The 18,283-nt window shown below is 40.1% G+C and overlaps 2 protein-coding genes across 2 annotated transcripts in view; one reads left to right on the forward strand and one right to left on the reverse strand.

Annotated features, from left to right (window-relative positions):
• Positions 1-18,283, reverse strand: part of CHRM5 (cholinergic receptor muscarinic 5) — a 44,261-nt gene that overhangs the window by 2,833 nt on the left and 23,145 nt on the right. The window lies entirely within an intron of this gene.
• Positions 4,128-18,283, forward strand: part of AVEN (apoptosis and caspase activation inhibitor) — an 88,298-nt gene continuing 74,142 nt past the window's right edge. The window contains exon 1 of the mRNA XM_058806962.1: positions 4,128-4,374. Within this exon, the coding sequence (XP_058662945.1) occupies positions 4,132-4,374 (243 nt within the window). The 5' untranslated portion in view covers positions 4,128-4,131. The remainder of the gene's footprint in view (positions 4,375-18,283) is intronic.

Here is an 18,283-nt window from a genome sequence, read left to right on the forward strand (position 1 = left end):
GTCTTTAAGATTCTCTCTACATCAGATCTCTATTATATGGTCCTCCCTATCCATTCACACCACTTCTCTGTGTTTTCATCTTTCATCCTAACTCTCAGAACATTGTTTTCTTTGGTCTTGGGAAGTGCCTTTTATTAACTGTGAGGTTTTACAGACTATCTCTTTCCCACATCTGACTTTTGTACCAAGAAGTTGTGTCCTGTCTCTCACCACCTGAATAGAATTTTTTACAGCCAATAGTTGAACTTTCAGAAAAGCATGTAATTTTCTTACATTGTCCTCTTTGTCCAGCCCTAGAGGTGTTTAAGAGGTGCCTGCACCTGGCACCGGTTGAGTGGTTTAGGGGCTACAGTGGTAGTTCTGCATTCTGGACTTGATTTTACAGGCCTCTTCCAACCTTGATTATTCTACAATTCTATGATCCTTATTTGCTTTTACTGTTTCCTTCACTTTTTTCCCCAGGTCTCCTAAACATCCACTGAAGTGTATCATGTTTCTACTTCAAACCCTGATTAAATGGTGATCTCTTTTTGTGATGAAACTGGATAATGGTAAGTTTCCTGATATACTGAGACTTCTGCCTATCGTACTTCCCAGAGTGGTTCTCCTCCATCTGTGTGTGTCTATCATCTCCCATTTTATATTTAAATTTTTCTGCATTTGTATTCTGCTTATACACTGAGCCTAATTCAACAGGATTCTAATTCATGTATAGACCTTGCAGACTAGCAACAATCATAATACATGCATGTTGACCATCTGTATGCTTGGCTCTCTCTCTCCAACCTCCAGAGGCAGTCTAGCTGCCAAGAAGAGCTGAAGTGCCACAGCAGTTCTAATTAGTCCTATGCAAAGAAGGACATTTCATCTTGCTTCTGCGTTCTGGAAAGATCTCCCCCAAGTCAGAGCTGTCTTGATGGCTGGTGCACTGGCTTTACAAATCTTCACAAAAACTTGAAGGGTAGCAATTCATTTCATGTGAAACAAAGGTGTGTGGAGCAGCTGCATGGCTGTGGTAGGTAACTGAGCTGTGAGAGAGGAATCTGTTTCTTACTCCATGTCTTACGCTTCTTTTGCTGTGGACAGAACAAAGTTGTTCTCTGCATTAAAAGCTTCATTGACTAAATTTTCAAGCATGGCAGTGTGGCAGTGGGTTTAGTGTGGCAATCTCAGGGAACAATGAGGCCTGCTCACTCTGTGAGGGAAGGTGAGGACAATGCCACAGGAGGTGGGAGCTGAGGCTGACGAAGAAGCAGCAGGATGTGGAGAAGCACATTGGGTTCATGAGAAGGTGAGAGACAGTGATGGTCCAGTGCTTGCACAGCAAGTCTGGAGTGATGAGGCATGTCTGAGAGCAAGCCAGGAAGCCCAGCCAGCAGGTCTGAGTCAGGATCTGAGCCAGGACTGAGAGATAGAAGGTGTAGATGTAGCTGCTGCCTGGCTGCGATGTAGCACTAGCGAGGGCCAGTACCGGCCTTGGGCTTTTGCATGATATCAGCTAAGGCTGGAGATGGTCTTAAAAAGGCACAGCTATGAATATCAGGTAGAGGAATAAACCTTTACAAACTACATTTGCCTAACACCTGGGTTTGAGCAGCCATGTAGAACAACTACAGATTGTTTCAACTTTCTGCCTTTTTTTGCCAGAAATAGCACTTGCCTCAGGAGAGGGAAGACTGGAAATTGTATAGATGCTGTGGCCTGTAATGCTTTGTCTTTATCATAGATAGCAAGTGTCCTTCCTCTCAGGTCTCTTACATTCCCTAACATTAGTAAACAGGAAGAAAGACTGCTCGAACTACGCCATGTGGATTGCAGACTTCAGAGCAGCAGGAGAAGCAGAAATTGTTGTTGCTGTTGTTGTAGTTGTTGTGACACAGATGTTCTTGGTTTAAACTGACCCAACTGATGGCTTGGAGAAATACTGATAATACATTACAGAAACGACATAATTTCTTAATAATTTATTAATAAAAAGCACTGTTTGATCACGCAAAGCCTTCCCTCCCTAATGGGCTATTTTACTGTGATGTCTATAAAGTTGACACAGTTGACTTATTAGTATGCAAAGATCTCTTCTTGGCATGTTGGCTGTTCATATGATCTCGTTATTCTCTATCCTCTTTTGTTTCATAGGTCTGTATTAACACTTGGTGGATTACCTTTTGTCATCTATTTGTGTATCACTCAGGCTAATAGAGCCTGTGAGAGGGACTTCTGTGTGCTATGGTAACATAATTTATGTTCATTGTCTATCATAAGAGATGATAATAATAGGGACATCAAAACTAAATTATAAAATTAAAATGCATATGTACAGTATCATGACTTTGCTGTCTCATAATTATTAATGTATGATGTTCACACTTGTGAGTTGAAATGGTATTTGTTATGTGCTGCCAAGTAGTAATGATATTTTTTTTCAATCTATCTGTAAGTACTAATTATTGTGAGTTGTTAAATTTGTATATAAAGTCAGCTTACAGTTATCTGCAGGCAGATTGTTCGTGTCACAGATTAATTGCACCACAGATGCAGGCACAGCTTGGGTTCACCAGGTTTTATTAGCTCCATCTCATTCTGTCAGACCTGCGGTGGCTGCATGAGTATTGCTTGCATGTCTTTGCAATGTGCTTGCCAAAGCTGCTCCCTTTTACTTTATTTATTTGCTTGTGTGCTAAGCTAATTTACGGATTTGCTGCCCACTGTGCCCCGGAACTCAGCAGCCCACAACACAGGTAGTTGTGCAGCTACAGTACAGCCCATGATTTCACAAAATAGGAGGTTTGGTCACATTTTGCTGGAATGATCCCTGGGCTGAAAAGCCCTTCAAAACCAGACTGATATTTTAATGTGTTGTCAAATGACAGCCTGTGTGTTCAAGAGGGATGGGGCTAGCTGGTGTTAGGAAACTGGTGAACTGCCTCAAGAACAGCATGAGTGGCTGCTTAGTTTAAGAATAGCAGGACAAACCAGCCTAGCACTAAGCTGTTCCTGTGTCTCTGCTCTGTGTCCTGAGAGAAGGATGTTCCTCAAGAGGCTGTAGAGCCAACTCATGTGGTTCATGCAGCGCAGGTGTCTGCCGAACACCCTTTCTGCCTGGGATCAGCTGCTTTTTCCCTCACTTGCTACAGAAAGCAAAGGTCCTGCACTTGGGTCACAACACTCCCATGCAGCTCCACAGGCTGGGGCAAGAGTGGCTGGAAAGCTGCCTAGTGGAAAAGGTGCTGGAGGCGCTGGCTGACAGCATCTGAACGCGAGCAAGCAGGTCCCCGGTGGCCAAAAAAGTCGATGGCACCTTGGCATCAGCAGCAGTGTGGCAGTGAGCGCTGCCTGCCCTGCGCTGGGCACTGGTGTGGCCACACCTCGAGTCCTGTGTCCCCCTCTGGGCCCCGCTGTCCCTGCAATGACACTGAGGTGCTGGGACGGCTCCAGCGGAGGCCAGCGGAGCTGGGGAAGGGTCTGGAGCGCAAGTCCTGTGAGGAGCAGCTGAGGGAGATGTTTGGTCAGTCTGGAGGAAAAGTGGCTCAGGGAGGGTATATTGCCGTCTAGAACAGCCTCAGAGGAGGCTGCGGTGATGGTTCTTCTCTCCTGGGATGCCAGAGAGAAGACAAAACAGCCTCAAGGTGCACCTGAGGATGTTTACATTGGGTATTAGGTAGATTTCTTCACCAAGAGCGTGGTTAGGCATTAGAACAGGCTGCCCAGGGAAGCAATAGAATCACCTTTCCTGGAGGTATTGAAAAGATGTGGTAAATGTGAACATGGTTTAGTGGTCGAAGTGGCAGTGCAGGCTTAACGGCTGGACTGAATGATATCCAAGACCTTTTCCAACCTAAACAATCCCATAATTCATCTAGCTTTAGCTAAGAGCTCTATTTTCTAAGCACTAAATACATGTTTTTTTCTGTTTTTATTCACACACGTGGACGCGATTTCGCCCTCCCTGCCCCGTGGTACCGGCAGGAGGTGCGGGCCCGGCCCGGCCCGGCCCGGGGCTGCCAGGGCCCGCAGGGGGCGCTGCCGAGACCGCTCCGCCGCCGCCATTTCCCCGGGCCCCGGCGAGCGGCCCTTTCCGGCAGTGGGCGGGACGGGCACGGCCCCGGCGGCCCGCGGCAGGCGAGCCCGGCCATGCAGGCGGAGCGGGGCGGCAGCAGGCCCCGCAGGGAAGGGGCCCGGCACGGCCGGCGGCGCCCCTCCGGCGCGCCCGACGCGGAGAAGGAAGGAGGCGGCGGGGACGGCCACGGGCGCGGAGGAGGCGGGGGCCGGGGAAGAGGCGGCGCTTACGGGCACCGAGGAGGCGGGGGACGGGGCAGGCGAGAGCCCCGAGGTCGCGGGGCAGCGCCATCGCCCAGCGCCCAGCAGCACCGGCGGGTAAGCGGGAGGATAGCCCGCCCTCCGCGGCAGCAGGGGGAGGCGGAGCTGAGCGTGCGGGGCCCCGGGGCGGCCCTTGGGCTGGGGGCACAACCCTCCCTTCCCCTCCCCTCCCCTGCTCCTCCCCTTGCCGAGGTGGAGCCACGCTTGCTGCTGTGCCCCAGTCTGCGGGTGCGTTGGGAGTACCGGCCGTGCTGCCCGGGACAGCTCGGCATCTGCAGCATCCCTGTGCTGTATTCCTGCTCTGGGGCAGCATCGCACAGGGCTTGTCTTGCCAAAATACGTGAATACTTCTGCGCTGAAAAGATAAAAGCGTTGTTTTAAAAATGCGTCTGAAAAAAATGCCTCCTCAGTTTGCAAATTGAGATGAAGAATTGTTGAGCAGTTTTGGCACATTTGAGATGTTTTAATAGTTGAACTCGAACGATCTTAGAGATCTTTTCCAGCCTTGGCGGTTCTATGATCAGAAGTTGAAATGAGCGTGTGTCCTGTCCAGCCTGTGGAACTCGCAGTGAAGACATGATACCAGAGCACACCTTACCTAGTGGGTATCTGTGATTCACTGGGTATCATTTGCCATTAATAGAAGTTGATAGTTGTGCATCAGCCCATTATAAAATGCTTTAGCAGATTAAAAGTAGTGCAGACATAACCATTGTGTACCACAATTACATAGGCAATTTCCTGTGGAGGCATTATCTGCCTCACCATGGTATGAGATCAACACTGTGCCTTCGAAAAGAGTCCCCATAAAAAATGCTTTGACTACTTAATTCAGATTGGTTTTCTTCTGTTAGCATTGTTGCAACATGGAAATCATGTCCCTGAATTGGCAAAGAGATTATAACGATGACCTAATGCTAATTGGTGTTGGCAGCACTGGGAGTCCTAATGTAGATGATGGACCAGATGCTACCTCAATTCCAGCATCATGTTGATTAGATTCACTTTGACTTTTATGATCCATGGCTTCAATTGAACCCACCCAGTGTTTTATCTGTATTAGAACTCCCATGCTTGCTGGTGGATATAAAAATATTAATTTTGTTATTGTATTTAGTCTTATTTTGGGAGATGAAAGTTACGACTTGATTGGTACAGTTACTTAGAATGCTGGTCAGTGCTTTCACATGAAAGCAATATAAATTGCTGAATTCACATTGATGTTTGGGGACAGGTTTGGATCCTGGATGTAAAACAACAGTGTTCCCTCATAAATTGCAGGAGCATGCAGGGGTAATTCAGCACCTCTGTGTATTAGCTGGGAAAATTTCTATCCTGGACTGATTTTTTCCTAAGTCATTCAACCCTGCAATTTAAAAAGTTTCTTTTGGGACACATTAAAATATGTTTTGCCGCTGCTCACTTTGTTATTGACTTGGATATGCTCTTATCTTAGCCTAGCACATAATAGCCAAGGCTATTATGATTTGGGACTTTAAAAATGAAGCAATAGCTAAGATTTTCTGAGAACACTGCTAAAGATTGTTGTGTAATGTAATCTTCTTCCTCCACTGGAGGGTTTTGATGTTAAGCACTATACGGTCTCTTAGTGCACCTGCCACAAATTTTGTGTTTAGCAGCTTGGTTGGGATTGGCTTCCAGCAATCCAGCCACAGCATCAGCAGCTGTGCCAGCCTGCAGCTGCTGAATTTTAGTGCTACCTCTGAGCCAATCTCATAATTCACCACTTCTGGAGCAGAGAGAGCCTCCTCCTTCCATCAGTGTAGCCAGCGTTTATCTGACAGAGAGTTGCCCCCTTTTAATCCCAGCTCCTTAGTGTTCTGTGTTCAGCAGAGTGACTTGTTTTACAAGAGTGCACCACCTCAGTGATAGGATGCTTGGCCCAGAGTAAGCATTTTGTGTGAGACAAGACCCTGCTGTCTTTCAGCAATAGGGGGTAAATCTTCTGAAGTGGTGATGTGTGAGCTGCAAAACTGGGAAGTCAGGTAATAAGGCAGGGAGTGTGATGGTCGTACCACATTCCCTTTCCTTACTGTGTGCTGAGATGCTGGGGTCTTCTCAGAAAAAGCTTTTTTTTTTTTCTTTTTTTTTTCTTTTTTTTTTTTTTACAGTGAAGTAGAAATTGACATTAAATTGCATAATATTTTGTCAGCAATATTTCTTAGTCAATTGCATTCACATAAAAACACTGTCTTAAAATGTTGTGTTTTGGTTGTTTTAATTTAATGCCTCCTAAGCTTGCATTTGAAGCTGCAGGGAGACATTAGTTGTGACTGTACAAGAGGGGTAAGAAGGTGTTGTGGTGGCACATTCAGTTTGCAGCTTTGTGGGGCACGATGAGACTGGGCACTGTGTGCTTTACACTGCTGCAGGAGTCCTGTAATTCTTTGGTTTTAGTCGTGGGTGATCAGTTGCATTATTTGCAAAGCCTGGGAAGATGCAGAAATTGCTAAGTCAGTTCTCCCCTCCTCAGCTATATGCTAAGGGAGAAGGAGATTTGGTGTTATGTTTGTATCCATGCCCTGCATGGTAGATCCAGCTGTGGATCAGAACCTTAGAGAAGAAAGCTTTGTGATTTCTGTCAGCTCTTGAGAAGGTGGTTCTCTGAGTAAATTCCCAGCTCCACTTTTGAAACAAGATGCTACTTCTCTTAAATATGAAATTGATTTAGAAACCATGTGAAAAAGTGTTCTTATTCCTTTTGAACAGGGAAAAGGATCTTCCACTTGTTATGTCTTTTTGTAACTAGTGTGCATGTTGATTTAACTGGCTTGATTACTGAAGATTTTGTGTCCTCCCTTCAAAAATGAATGTCTAATTAAGACCAGCTGGTTTACCAAATAGCAGATTTCTTTGTAGTTCTGTCATCTTGAATATTTTTCCATTCTTTCAGTCTGCTTTAGCTCATCTATGCTACATTAAATAAATAAAACACATTTGAAATCACTCAATTTTAGTAAAATGTGGCATTTTAATGCTTAAGTAAATTGACATTGGTCCAATATTATCTCCCACTTTCAGTCTAACTCAGAATTCATGTTTTATGTACTGCCAGAATTTTAAAATTGCTCTCTTTAAGAGATACAGTATATTAAAATAGAAATAACTTTCTGAAATTGTGGATATGAGGCTGGGTTTTGTTTTGATGGTCCTTGACCACATTTTTTGAGCATTGGTAGTAGTTTAAGGAGATTTTCTTTTGTCCTTTAGGTTTATTACATTTGCAATTTATGAGTATTCTTTTAACTTCCCATTCAATGATACACTGAGTGTGCCTGTGGTACATGATGCTACTCCAGTGCAGTTGGAATTGGCAGGTCTGTTTCAATGTTCCTTTCCTGGCTTTGGGCAGTGTTGCAGTAAACATTTAATTGTTCACAAATGGATGTTAACAGATGGATTTTAGTGCAGTCTTTCTCATGTGTGGTTAGTTTCAAGATGCATCACATTACTTTAGTATTTTTGTGTCTTCATTCTTGTAGTCCATGCACATATAGAAGTGATCTAAGAGAACATCTAATGCTGTCAGCATCAGATTAATTTTCCTAATTAGTATGAGTGAACTATTTACCATCTAAGCAACTGCAAAAAGCAGTTGAGAGGCACAGTAACAAAAGTAACAAATACAGATATATTTGATTGCCTTTAGAACACTGTGACAGAACTTGTGCAGAGAGAATAATAGATTTCTGTATCTTGAAGACAGTAAATGTTCTGACATTTTGTGTTAATGTTCTCAAAAACAACTAGAAAAAACTCATTTAGATTAATGTGCATCAATTTGTGAGCTGTACTTAATTGCTAATGCAGTGTGAAGAGCTTCCCTTCTGAGAAGTTTCTCTACTGTGATAGCTCAGTATCAAACTGGTTTTGTGAAATGGAATTCTGCAAGTCTTCATTCTCTATCTACTCATGTTCAGTTTTCTATTAATAATTCCAGCAGGGAAGGATAAAAATATACAGTGTTAATATTTGCAGACAGTGCTAAACTGGCAGGAGGGTGGAGCACAGAACACAGTCTCAACAAATGGAAGAAACAGCCTGCATTTGGGTGTGATTCAAGGTCATATATAATACAACCACATCTGCATAGGAAATATCTGTAGCAGTGTGTGACTGATTAAGGTGCAATTTTATAGAAGAGAACTGTCAGCTTAATGGATGAGAAGGTATCAATTAGTGATGCCAGTACATTCAAGAACTAGTTCTATTTTTTGCAAGATTGGGACTAGCTGGGGAAAGTTCAGAGGGAAGGAATGAAGAAATAAGTAAGGAGGATATGACCGAGGACGAAATGCTGAAGAACCTGGTTCTTTCTCTTTGTATATCATTTATCTATTTATTTCAATTTTTGTTTCATCTGGCAAAGAGGACACTTTGGACAGGCCTGGTTAGCAATGTTCCATAGAGTAGAGAGGTTGATGCAAAGAGATCCGTTTTAGGCAGGACAAGAAGAAAAACATTATTAAGAAGGAAGAGGTTTAATTGGGGCCTTGAGAATAAAATTTGTGACTGAAAGATTAGATAGCTTGTGTAGCAAGTACATGGGAATCAGGACAGAAAAATATTTATAATGAAATATTATAAATATAACACAGTAGACCTGCTGTGTAACCACTTGTCACAGCCCTATTTATTTTTCTTTTATTTTTTCAAGGCTGTCTGTGCAATGGAAAAGCATAAATGCTTTTTATACATCCAAAGTTAATTTATTGTTTTTGGGTTCTAGACAATAGAAGGACCTGTTTTTTACAGTGGGACTCCAGAGTTTCGTGATAGTCCCTAATTGTTTAGTGTGGAATGGTTTAGTGATATTTATTGTTGTTCATTCAGCATATTTTACCAGCTTTCCTGCTGATATAACAAGAGATTTGTATTGAAGCATCCCATTACGCAGCTGAATATCATTGCTGCAGAGCAACTTCATGTCTGACTCTTTTTCTGTAACTTCCTTGGAAAGAGCTTGAGGGGTTTTTTATATTTTAGATGGCTGTGCATTTCTGTCCTCACCTACTTAAATGCTTTTGTTCCTCTTTTCTACTCTCAAATCTCTGGGGTAGTAATTTGGTAGCTTTTTGGTAACAGGTTGTCCTAGATATTTTCTAGCTTAAAGAAGTAACTTTACTGGCTGCATATTTGGTTAATTGTGTGAAACACAGCTTTCAATCATAATCTTATTTAGATGTAATTATCCAGTAAATTGGTGTGAATTTTATTCAGAGGAAATATAAAATTGTAATTATTTGAGTATTGCAGAAGAACTTCCCATCATATTTAACTGAAGATTTTAGAATTTCGGGAAGAACTGAAACTCCGCAGGCTAAGAATGCGTGCATCCAAGCGTGCATCCATGTGTGCATCCATCGGGGGCGATGGCCGGTGCTGGGAGGCACCAGTAGGCACCAGTAGGCACCAGTAGGCACCAGTAGGTGGTGCAGGCAGCCCGCCCTTGGCGCTGGCACCTCCCGTGCTGGGCCGGAATTCCTTGGTGAGCAGTCAGGATGTGTGCGCATCATGGGCTTGGAATGTTCTCGTCTCAGGGTGATGTTTTCTGAACGCACAACGTGTCAAAGTCGCACGTACGTGTGAGTTATTAGGACTTGCCCCTGGGTCTTTGAAACACAGCTGTGAAGAAAAATTATTTGTAGGAAGGGTACACTGTGTAATTCTGAGCTAAAAATCTTGTTGTGCTACTGGGATGAGTGTTTGGTCCCAGATAGCACAATACAGGAGTTTGTTTGGGTACATCAAGTGAGAGATAGTAAGCATTTCTGCTGAAAAGTAAACAAATTTGTAGAAGTGGTGAATTTGTTTAAAAAGTTGTGCCATGCAGTGCTGTTGCTGGTTTTCCTCACAAAAGAAACTGGGTAGTTTCAGGAGCCCTGTTTTGAGTTTCCAGCCAGTCTGATAGTGCTGCACAGTGTTTTGTAGCAGTCAGAAGGTGTCACTGTATTAAAAAAAGAATTAAACAAATGCTGATGATTGATTTAGTGGTGATTTAGAGACTTAAACAGTATGGCAGAATATTTCTTAAAGGTTTTCACAAGCACAGGATTTCAAGCCTGTGTGATTCAGTGTTCTGTGCTAAGGCATAGAGGGGGGTCCATTTATTTCCCATTTATTCTTTCATGTATGCAATTCCTCTGTATTATGTGTATGTAGGGGGTCTAGGGGGGAGGGTTGAGTTTTTCTGTTTTGTTTGTTTTATTTTTTAAAATAAGTCTTCAACTTCTGTACAGGTAGACACTGTAATAAACTGCTGTAAAACCATAGATCTGCTGGAGTGTGTAAGAACCTTGCCTTAAGGTCCTGTTTCTATTCCTGTTTCTCTTTTCCCAGAGGATAGTTCTACATTAGAGACTGTACAGTCTCTCTCCTTAACCCTGAAATAGCCAGGGTCTCTGTCTTTTAGGAACAGAGTGGTGATGCTGCACTGCAGTTCTTCCTAGGCTCTTTCACTGACCTGTTGGGAGGCCTTGCCTCAGTATGTCTTTTTCTTCCACTTCAACAAAATTGCTAGCAAGGATGTCAAAGGATTATTGTCTCAGAGTAAAATGTTTTTCTAGAGACAAAATTTAAAAAAATAATTGTGCTAATGAGAAAAAAGGGGTTCCTGCAGTGATTTTGATGTGGCTCTCAGTTTGAGTTACTGTCAAGGATGGGGTTTTGATGCAAATTTGCTTTGCAGGTTATAGGTTACATTTGGATGTAATAGTAGTGAACTCAGTGTGGTTTCACTCCTGATGGAGGCAGAGTTGAAGCTGCCCACTGGTTGTCCAAAAAGCTGAACACTGTCTGTATCTCACCACTGCAAACTGGATGCAGAGTTCTGCTGCAGTTACTGCTCTGTGTGCACCTAAGTGGGCTCACCAGTGTGAACTGTAGCATATAATGATATGATGGGCATATAAAATCATGGGTTTGTAGTGCATCCCAGCAGGTACAGCCCAGTCCTTGTTGGTAATTTGGATATGCTTGCACTCTCAGAAAGTTCTAAATTACTTTTGAAGCTTCTTCTCAGCAGTGTTAACTTCATGTTGTAGGAGCATCTTTGTGAGGTAACTCTTATTGTTCAGAATTATACTCCAGACCAATAGCAAAATAAAATTAGATTTTAACATCTTGGGGTTTTAAGTGTAATATTGTAGCATTGAGGACCTTGAACAGTGATTCTTCACTGCTATCTTAAGGTGCATGATGGATTTAGGGAAGCATATTCTTTAAGGCTATTTAGAAAAAATATCTTTCACAGGATTTCTCCCTCCACCCTCTTCCAAAAAAGGTTGGATGTCAATGAGGAAGGGATATCAGAGGTTTGAGTCATAATTTCTAAAATGTCTGCAGTAAGTTGCATTCAGATTTGATATAAAAATAACAAAGGTTGCTTTTTGAGTGAATGCAGTGACAGATACATGAACCACTCTGGTATAGTTATGAAACAGTTTCACAATGATGGTTCAAGTATGAAACAACATTGCAACACTGAGCATGTCAAGAGGCTGATAGTGACAAAATAAACATGGAGATGTTTGTGTAGAATTGTTTGAGCCTTTTTTAATGTTAGGCTTTTTACAAATGTTACTAGATATGAGGCATGCTCTTTTCTTCAGCTGTAAATAGGTTTGGACATAAGAACTTTTCAGGATCTAGACGACTTCTGGTTTTTCATACTGGTATTCTGCCACTGTAGTGATGCTTTTCAGAGAGGAATCTTTGGTTATACCAGGTTATAGTCACATGACTAATCTGTTTGAATTACCCATAACAGATTTTAAAAATCAAGGAGAGAGAAATAGTTTTTGCTGCTGAAGTTGTTAAGAAAGCTTTAGAACCATACTTTGTGACTGTTGAAGCAGTAGCAATTTGATGTCAAAACGTCAAGTGCAAGTCTCTTGTGTTCATGATGAAATGTTTTTTGCCTTTAACCGGAGCATCATTCCTGTTAGGCAAAACATTGATTTCAGAATCAGATATCTTTCTTGGTTAATACTATCTTTAGCTAACTCAGAGTGCTGAGTTCCAGTATCCAACATTTATGAACCAGTCTTAGTATTTCATCCCTCTTTCAAAAATTCTCATCCCGTACAATAAAGACTAGAAGCTTTTTCTTCATGCTACCTGTTCTCTCAGCTGCCCTTTCTGCTAATTAAGCTTCTCTTCAGCTTTGGTAGATCTCTCTAAAGGTCACCAATAGAGCAAACTAGTGAAGAGGATTACTCTTTGTAGGGATATTTTTTTTTCTTTTCAAGAAAGAACCTTTGAGTCAAGTCTCTTCCTTCCTCAGTCTAAAGGGAAAAAAAAAACCAAAAAAAAACCAAAAAAGCTTTAGCTTTTTCTTTTTTCCTCAAGTTTAAAAAAATTGTTTATAGTAGAAACTTGAATTTGTACTGGAAGAATTCTGATACCTAGGTGAACAATAAGAAAGTAAATTGTTTCTGAGAGGCAACAATGAAAAATCACTGAAGGCTCACTACAAATTCATCAACAGGTCACTATATCAATATGAAAAGACTGTGAACATACAAACACATGTGTCACTTTTTCTCCATTAATACTTTTACAGAAATAATTTTTAGCTTACTCTGGTATGTGTCACTGTAATGATGGAATAGATTGAATGTTTACAATACAATTTGATCTTATTAATACTGTTGACAAATCAGAAAGTGCAATACACAAAATATTAAATATCAAGATTTTTGTTTTGTCTTTGCATTTTATCAGGTGTAGTCTGGAAAACATAGTGCATAAAAACAAAATGATTTGCAAATACCTATACTGACGTGTTTAAGCTGGCTGCCAGGAATTGCAATTAAATGACTGTTGCAAATGCTTGTTTTCTGTTGAATAATTGAAAGGAGAAAAAAAATCTTATTTAAATTACGTGAAACCCTGAAGGAGGAAGTATAATGAAAAGTGGTTTAATTATTTTCTGTGAGACAGCAAAACAGACTGATGACCTTATCAGTATTTGTTTATTTTCTTGCCTTATTGTATTCTTTGCTAGCCCCAGAAAATACTGGTTCTGATGCAGAAAAAAACCTCTCTTAATAAGGTAAAGTATTATTTTCAGTTCTTTTAAAATGTAGGGCAAAATCATCCTTGTGTGTGTCAGTTTGCGTTAGAAACAGTTGTGGGTAATGTTACAGAGCCATTAGCACTGACTTTCTCCGTATCCCCTGCCTGCCTTTTTACCAGAGAGTACACAATGAAAAAGTTTCAGTCTGCAATGCCTACTGAGGCGAAGGATTTGAGGATGTGGAAAAAAGTTCAATCTGCAATCTGTTTTCTTCCCAGTTTCAAATACAAAGTGCAGTGAAGCTTTTTTTCACTTCTTAGATAAGTGACCTGCCAATGAACTTGAAATAATTTTTAATCTGAATTTTCCTCAATTCCCTCAATTTCCCTCAATTTCCTTCAACTTTTTTCAGATCCTTTGTACTTTATGTACAAACATGAGGGTATTGTCATGAAGAGAGTAGGAATGAAAGACAGACATTAAGTGTTACATTCTTGTTCTCTTTTTTTTGTTTTTAATGTGTGTGGTGATTGTGCATCTGCAGGTCACATAGGCCAGCAGCTTCTCAAGTTCTCCTACTGGGAGTGTCCAGGTGCTGTATGAAGTAGAATAGATCTGGCTGAGGAAAGAGGCTAGATTTCCCACTCCAGTGTGTAAAACCACTGTATTCTCATGGGAAGTGGAAGGTGCAACTTGGGATGCATTTGTGTAGAAAGGGGAATTGAATTTATTTCCACTTTCTGGATAAAATGCTGTTGTTGTACAATAGCTGAAGAAACATGGATTGTATTTATTCACAGATCTCTTTGCTTTGTTTTGGCACTCCCGTCTCTTTTGCCTCAGTCCCCATCTATTCTCAGTTCATTGCAGGACAAGCAGAACTATTTTTGCTGGAGAAAATGTTGCTCCTGTCCAAAATGCACAGCTTTGAGACCAACTGCATGCCACACATTGGTGATAAATAATTCTGCTTCTGACTTACCTGAGTCAAGACAGTGTGATGTCTCTACACCTTTTATCATTGATGTATGGACACAGTCCCCAAACACACTTATCATTAATTCTCAGACTGTGGTATAGGAGTTGGAGAGCATGCTCTGGGATACTACTGCCTTTGCCATCTTTGAGTTATCCTACTGAAAGGGCTTGAAAATGGGGCGTGTGGTGTGTAGCTGTCTTTTGTTTTGGGGCAGCATGGTAGAGATGCATTGTGCACAATACAGCTGTATTTTAAATTACAGTGCATGTGGATTCAACACAAGTCTATCACTTTCAAAGGCAAACCCACACAAATCAGACATTTGGCCATAATTTGCTACATTATGGGACAACACTTTGCACAGTGCCTGAGAGAACTCCAGTTGATCAATTCTTTTTCAGCTGAGTTTGTTCTAGGAAAGGTGCTACTGACTTGTGCAAGGCAAATGAATAATGGAGGGTGTAAGTAGCTGGTTTTTTTCACCACTGGGGTATTCTGTCAGGGAGATCCTGCCTTGACTGCGAGGCAGGGATTACAATCTCTTAGATTCATAACCTTGATGAATTACTATTTCACTAATTTCTCCTTTCCCTGTATCACTGAACTGGCTGGTTTGCAGATACCTAAGAAAATGGATTAGCCTATACATTTCTCATGTAATTTAAGACACAAGGAAGAAGAAAGGTTTTGGTGTCTGTCAAGTGGGGAGTTAGTACTCTCTGCATCTTTTCTGGTTTTCCACTATATAAAGAAAGAAATTCATTGTAGTATTGGTCTTGGAAATGCTGTTTAAAACTCTGTGAGTCAAAGATAGCATCTTTTTTGATGTAGCATTGCTGTAGTTCATGGTTATTTTTTTAGCGTGACTCAATTATTTTTATAATTAATCTAATTCAATATTAGCTATTCTGCTTGTTTGTTTCTTCATATGGGATTTTGCATTCTGGGTCATAATTATGTATTTTGTTTGCACATCAGACAAACTGCTTTTTATCCTTAGTATCTTTTTAATAACTTACTGTTCATTGATTTACTGTGTGACTCGTTGTTGGTCCTAAAAAGTACCTATTTTTTACTCCCCTTACTGAAAATATTGTCAAATCAGGCTATTTGTAACTCAAGTTTTCGTGCTTGAACATGCCATGCTGTAAATGTAATGGAATTCAATTTACAAAATGCATAATGGCTGGGTCTGCTGGTTTGTTGATAGAAGAGTAATAGAGATGTGAGGTTTTTTGGTAGCATGTGAATTTATATTTATGAAATGGTAATACATTAGTGATGAAAGGTGAAAAATGCAGCAGCTATGCTACTGACAATGTTGCAGATATAATGAAAGGGGAGGAAAACAAAATGCTGTTGACTGGAATTTCTTATACAGGATCTTTATAGGGTTTCAAGTTGGTAAAGTGTCTCCTTTCGCAGCTTTAGTTTTCATTATGTAAATATTTATATGTTTGGAATAAGCCATTATTGTGTGATGGTTGATCTCAAAAAGTGACAGATATTGGCAACTTTAATTTAAAATCAGGATAGAATTTCCCACTGTGAACCAAACATCAGTACTTGTATGTAGAACCTGTAAAATGATGCCTTACACATATGAATGACTACTTTAAAACCTTAACTGAAAAAGGAGTCTAAAAGCAGTCACATATGGCAAATGTTCTGAAGTTTGTTAACAATTTTATCAAGCAACATAAATATTTCTTGCAAAGGATTTCTCTAAAACTGTATGACTTTGACAAAGGACACCCCTGTGTCCACATGTATTATGTGAGTAGGACTAGTAGTGGAGAATCTGTGAGTCTTTACTGGGAAGAGAAAACAAAATTTATTTTAGAAAAAGGAGTTCAACATTGCAGGAAATTAAAACCAAGGATATGGCTTATGAGTACACTTAGACAATCTATCAGATAATTGCTGCCAGATATGAAGAAAGGACCTGCTTCCCAGTTCCCATGTTTCATGGCATGCTTCCAGCCTATCTAACCATTTGTCCTTGTCTGATTCTGCTGTGAACTGACAAAAGAACTGAAGCTGGCAGAAGGTTACAAGTAGAAGAGAGAAGGAAACTATTGATTAAGTTTCCATCAGTTTAGGGGTACCATTTCAAACAATCCTGTTCTGTTTGGTGTCTTGCAAAATTTTTTGTTCTTTAATGCTATAACAATTGAAAATAGAACAGTGTGGGTGAATATCACCAAGCTATTTCTATGTTTTGAAATATATAGAGAAAGAATGTTTTACTCCTATGTGCTTTCTTTTTTACAAAATAGGTGCATTTTAAAAAGCCCTAAACTTTTAACTTGTTAGTATCTCTTATCAAATATTTTTGAATTTAAAGGTAGGTGATTGTTTTGTTGTTATTAAAATGTAAACTTTGGAAGTTTCCTTTCATGTGTAGTATAGCAGAGCAGAAATCTTTTGAGTGATTTTTTTCGGGGGTCGTTTTTTTTTTTTTTTTTTTTTTTTTTTTTTTTTTTTTTTTTGTTTTTGTTTTTTTTTTCATTGTGGAAAAAAATAGATCTGTTGAGAAACTTTGTCCTGTACTTCTCCTTGCATGAGATACCCTGAAGCTTCTTCTTGTTGTTTTTGATCCTGGTACAGTTGCTGTATTTTTGTTGGCTTTGTTCTAAAGCTGTGTGCATGTAGGGGTTGTTAAATAAACATTAGATTTGTCAATATAACTAAGGTCTTCTGCAAATCTTGCTCTTTTGAGCAAACTTTGTTCCAAGTTTATGAAATAAACCCTGTGAGTTAAAATCAAATTTTTCTCTGTTCTGCAGATGGATGCTTTAACTGAGCTTTTTACATAATTTGTTGTGCTTTTACTTCATCGTTTATACAGTTGCAGAACTACAAAGCTTTTCAATATGTAGAAGTTTATAACAGAAATGTTTATTGAGAGAGGCTCTCTTACTCATTGCCTCATGAAAACTAGTAAAATAGCAATGTCTTTTAAAACATCACTTATTTAAGTGTTGAGGTGAATATTTCCCCTCAATAAATTTTGCTTTCTTGATGTTACAGAACTCCTCATGTGTGTTCTTTACAAGTTCTTGTTAAAGCTGTTAATACAACTGCTTTTGCAATTTTAGAAGTGCTGGAACAAAACAGCAAAATGAAATACTAAGGATTAAGTAGACTGCTGGAGGTTTTCAAGCCCTGAGTAGACAAAGCCCCAACCTACATGGTCTGATTTCAGTTTTGACCTTCTTTTGAGTAGGCATTTGGACAAGATGACCTCTTGCAATCCCTTTCAGTTGGAATTACTCTATAATACTGTGACATTAACACAAGAATTGAAACAGTTTCAGGATATTGTCAGTCTCTAATGCAGTTTAGGAAACTTCTTTTTAGGAACAGCTGATTTGGTAAAAACAACTATCTTTCTCCAGAAGATTTCCTTTACCACTCCAGAATACAAAGTGTAACTTGGTTTTGAAATAAGACATGCAACATTCACATATGTGGATCCATATGTATGCAATATATAAACTTCTGGGTTTTGCCAAGTAAAGCCTATACTTAGGAATAATCAGTAATCTTACTGAAAATGCTGTAACCTCTCTGGCAATTTACTTTGTAAGGTTTTCTTGAAACCTTTTATTTCTGTCAAGACAAAGGCTCCTATTTTATGTTTGCACTCATATTTTTGACTGATGTTTGTAAGACAAAAAACCGGCTTTTTAAAGTTACTGACAATTCGAAGGTAGAAGAGCTGCCAGGTTTTATACAGGTCCATATGATAATTTTGTATGAATTGCTTGATAGGTTTATATAGTTGCCAGTAACTTTCATAAAATCATTTCCACTGAGTTAAAGAAAAAATACAGTTGAATTTCTGTTGGTGGAAATGTATTAGTGTGGCAAGTTTAGAAAATCAAAAGTCTCATTATCTATAGACAGCAGCTGGACAAACTTCCTACAGACTTTTTGTTCAC

This window comes from Ammospiza caudacuta, chromosome 6 (genome assembly GCF_027887145.1).
Source record: "Ammospiza caudacuta isolate bAmmCau1 chromosome 6, bAmmCau1.pri, whole genome shotgun sequence".
NCBI lineage: Eukaryota > Metazoa > Chordata > Aves > Passeriformes > Passerellidae > Ammospiza > Ammospiza caudacuta.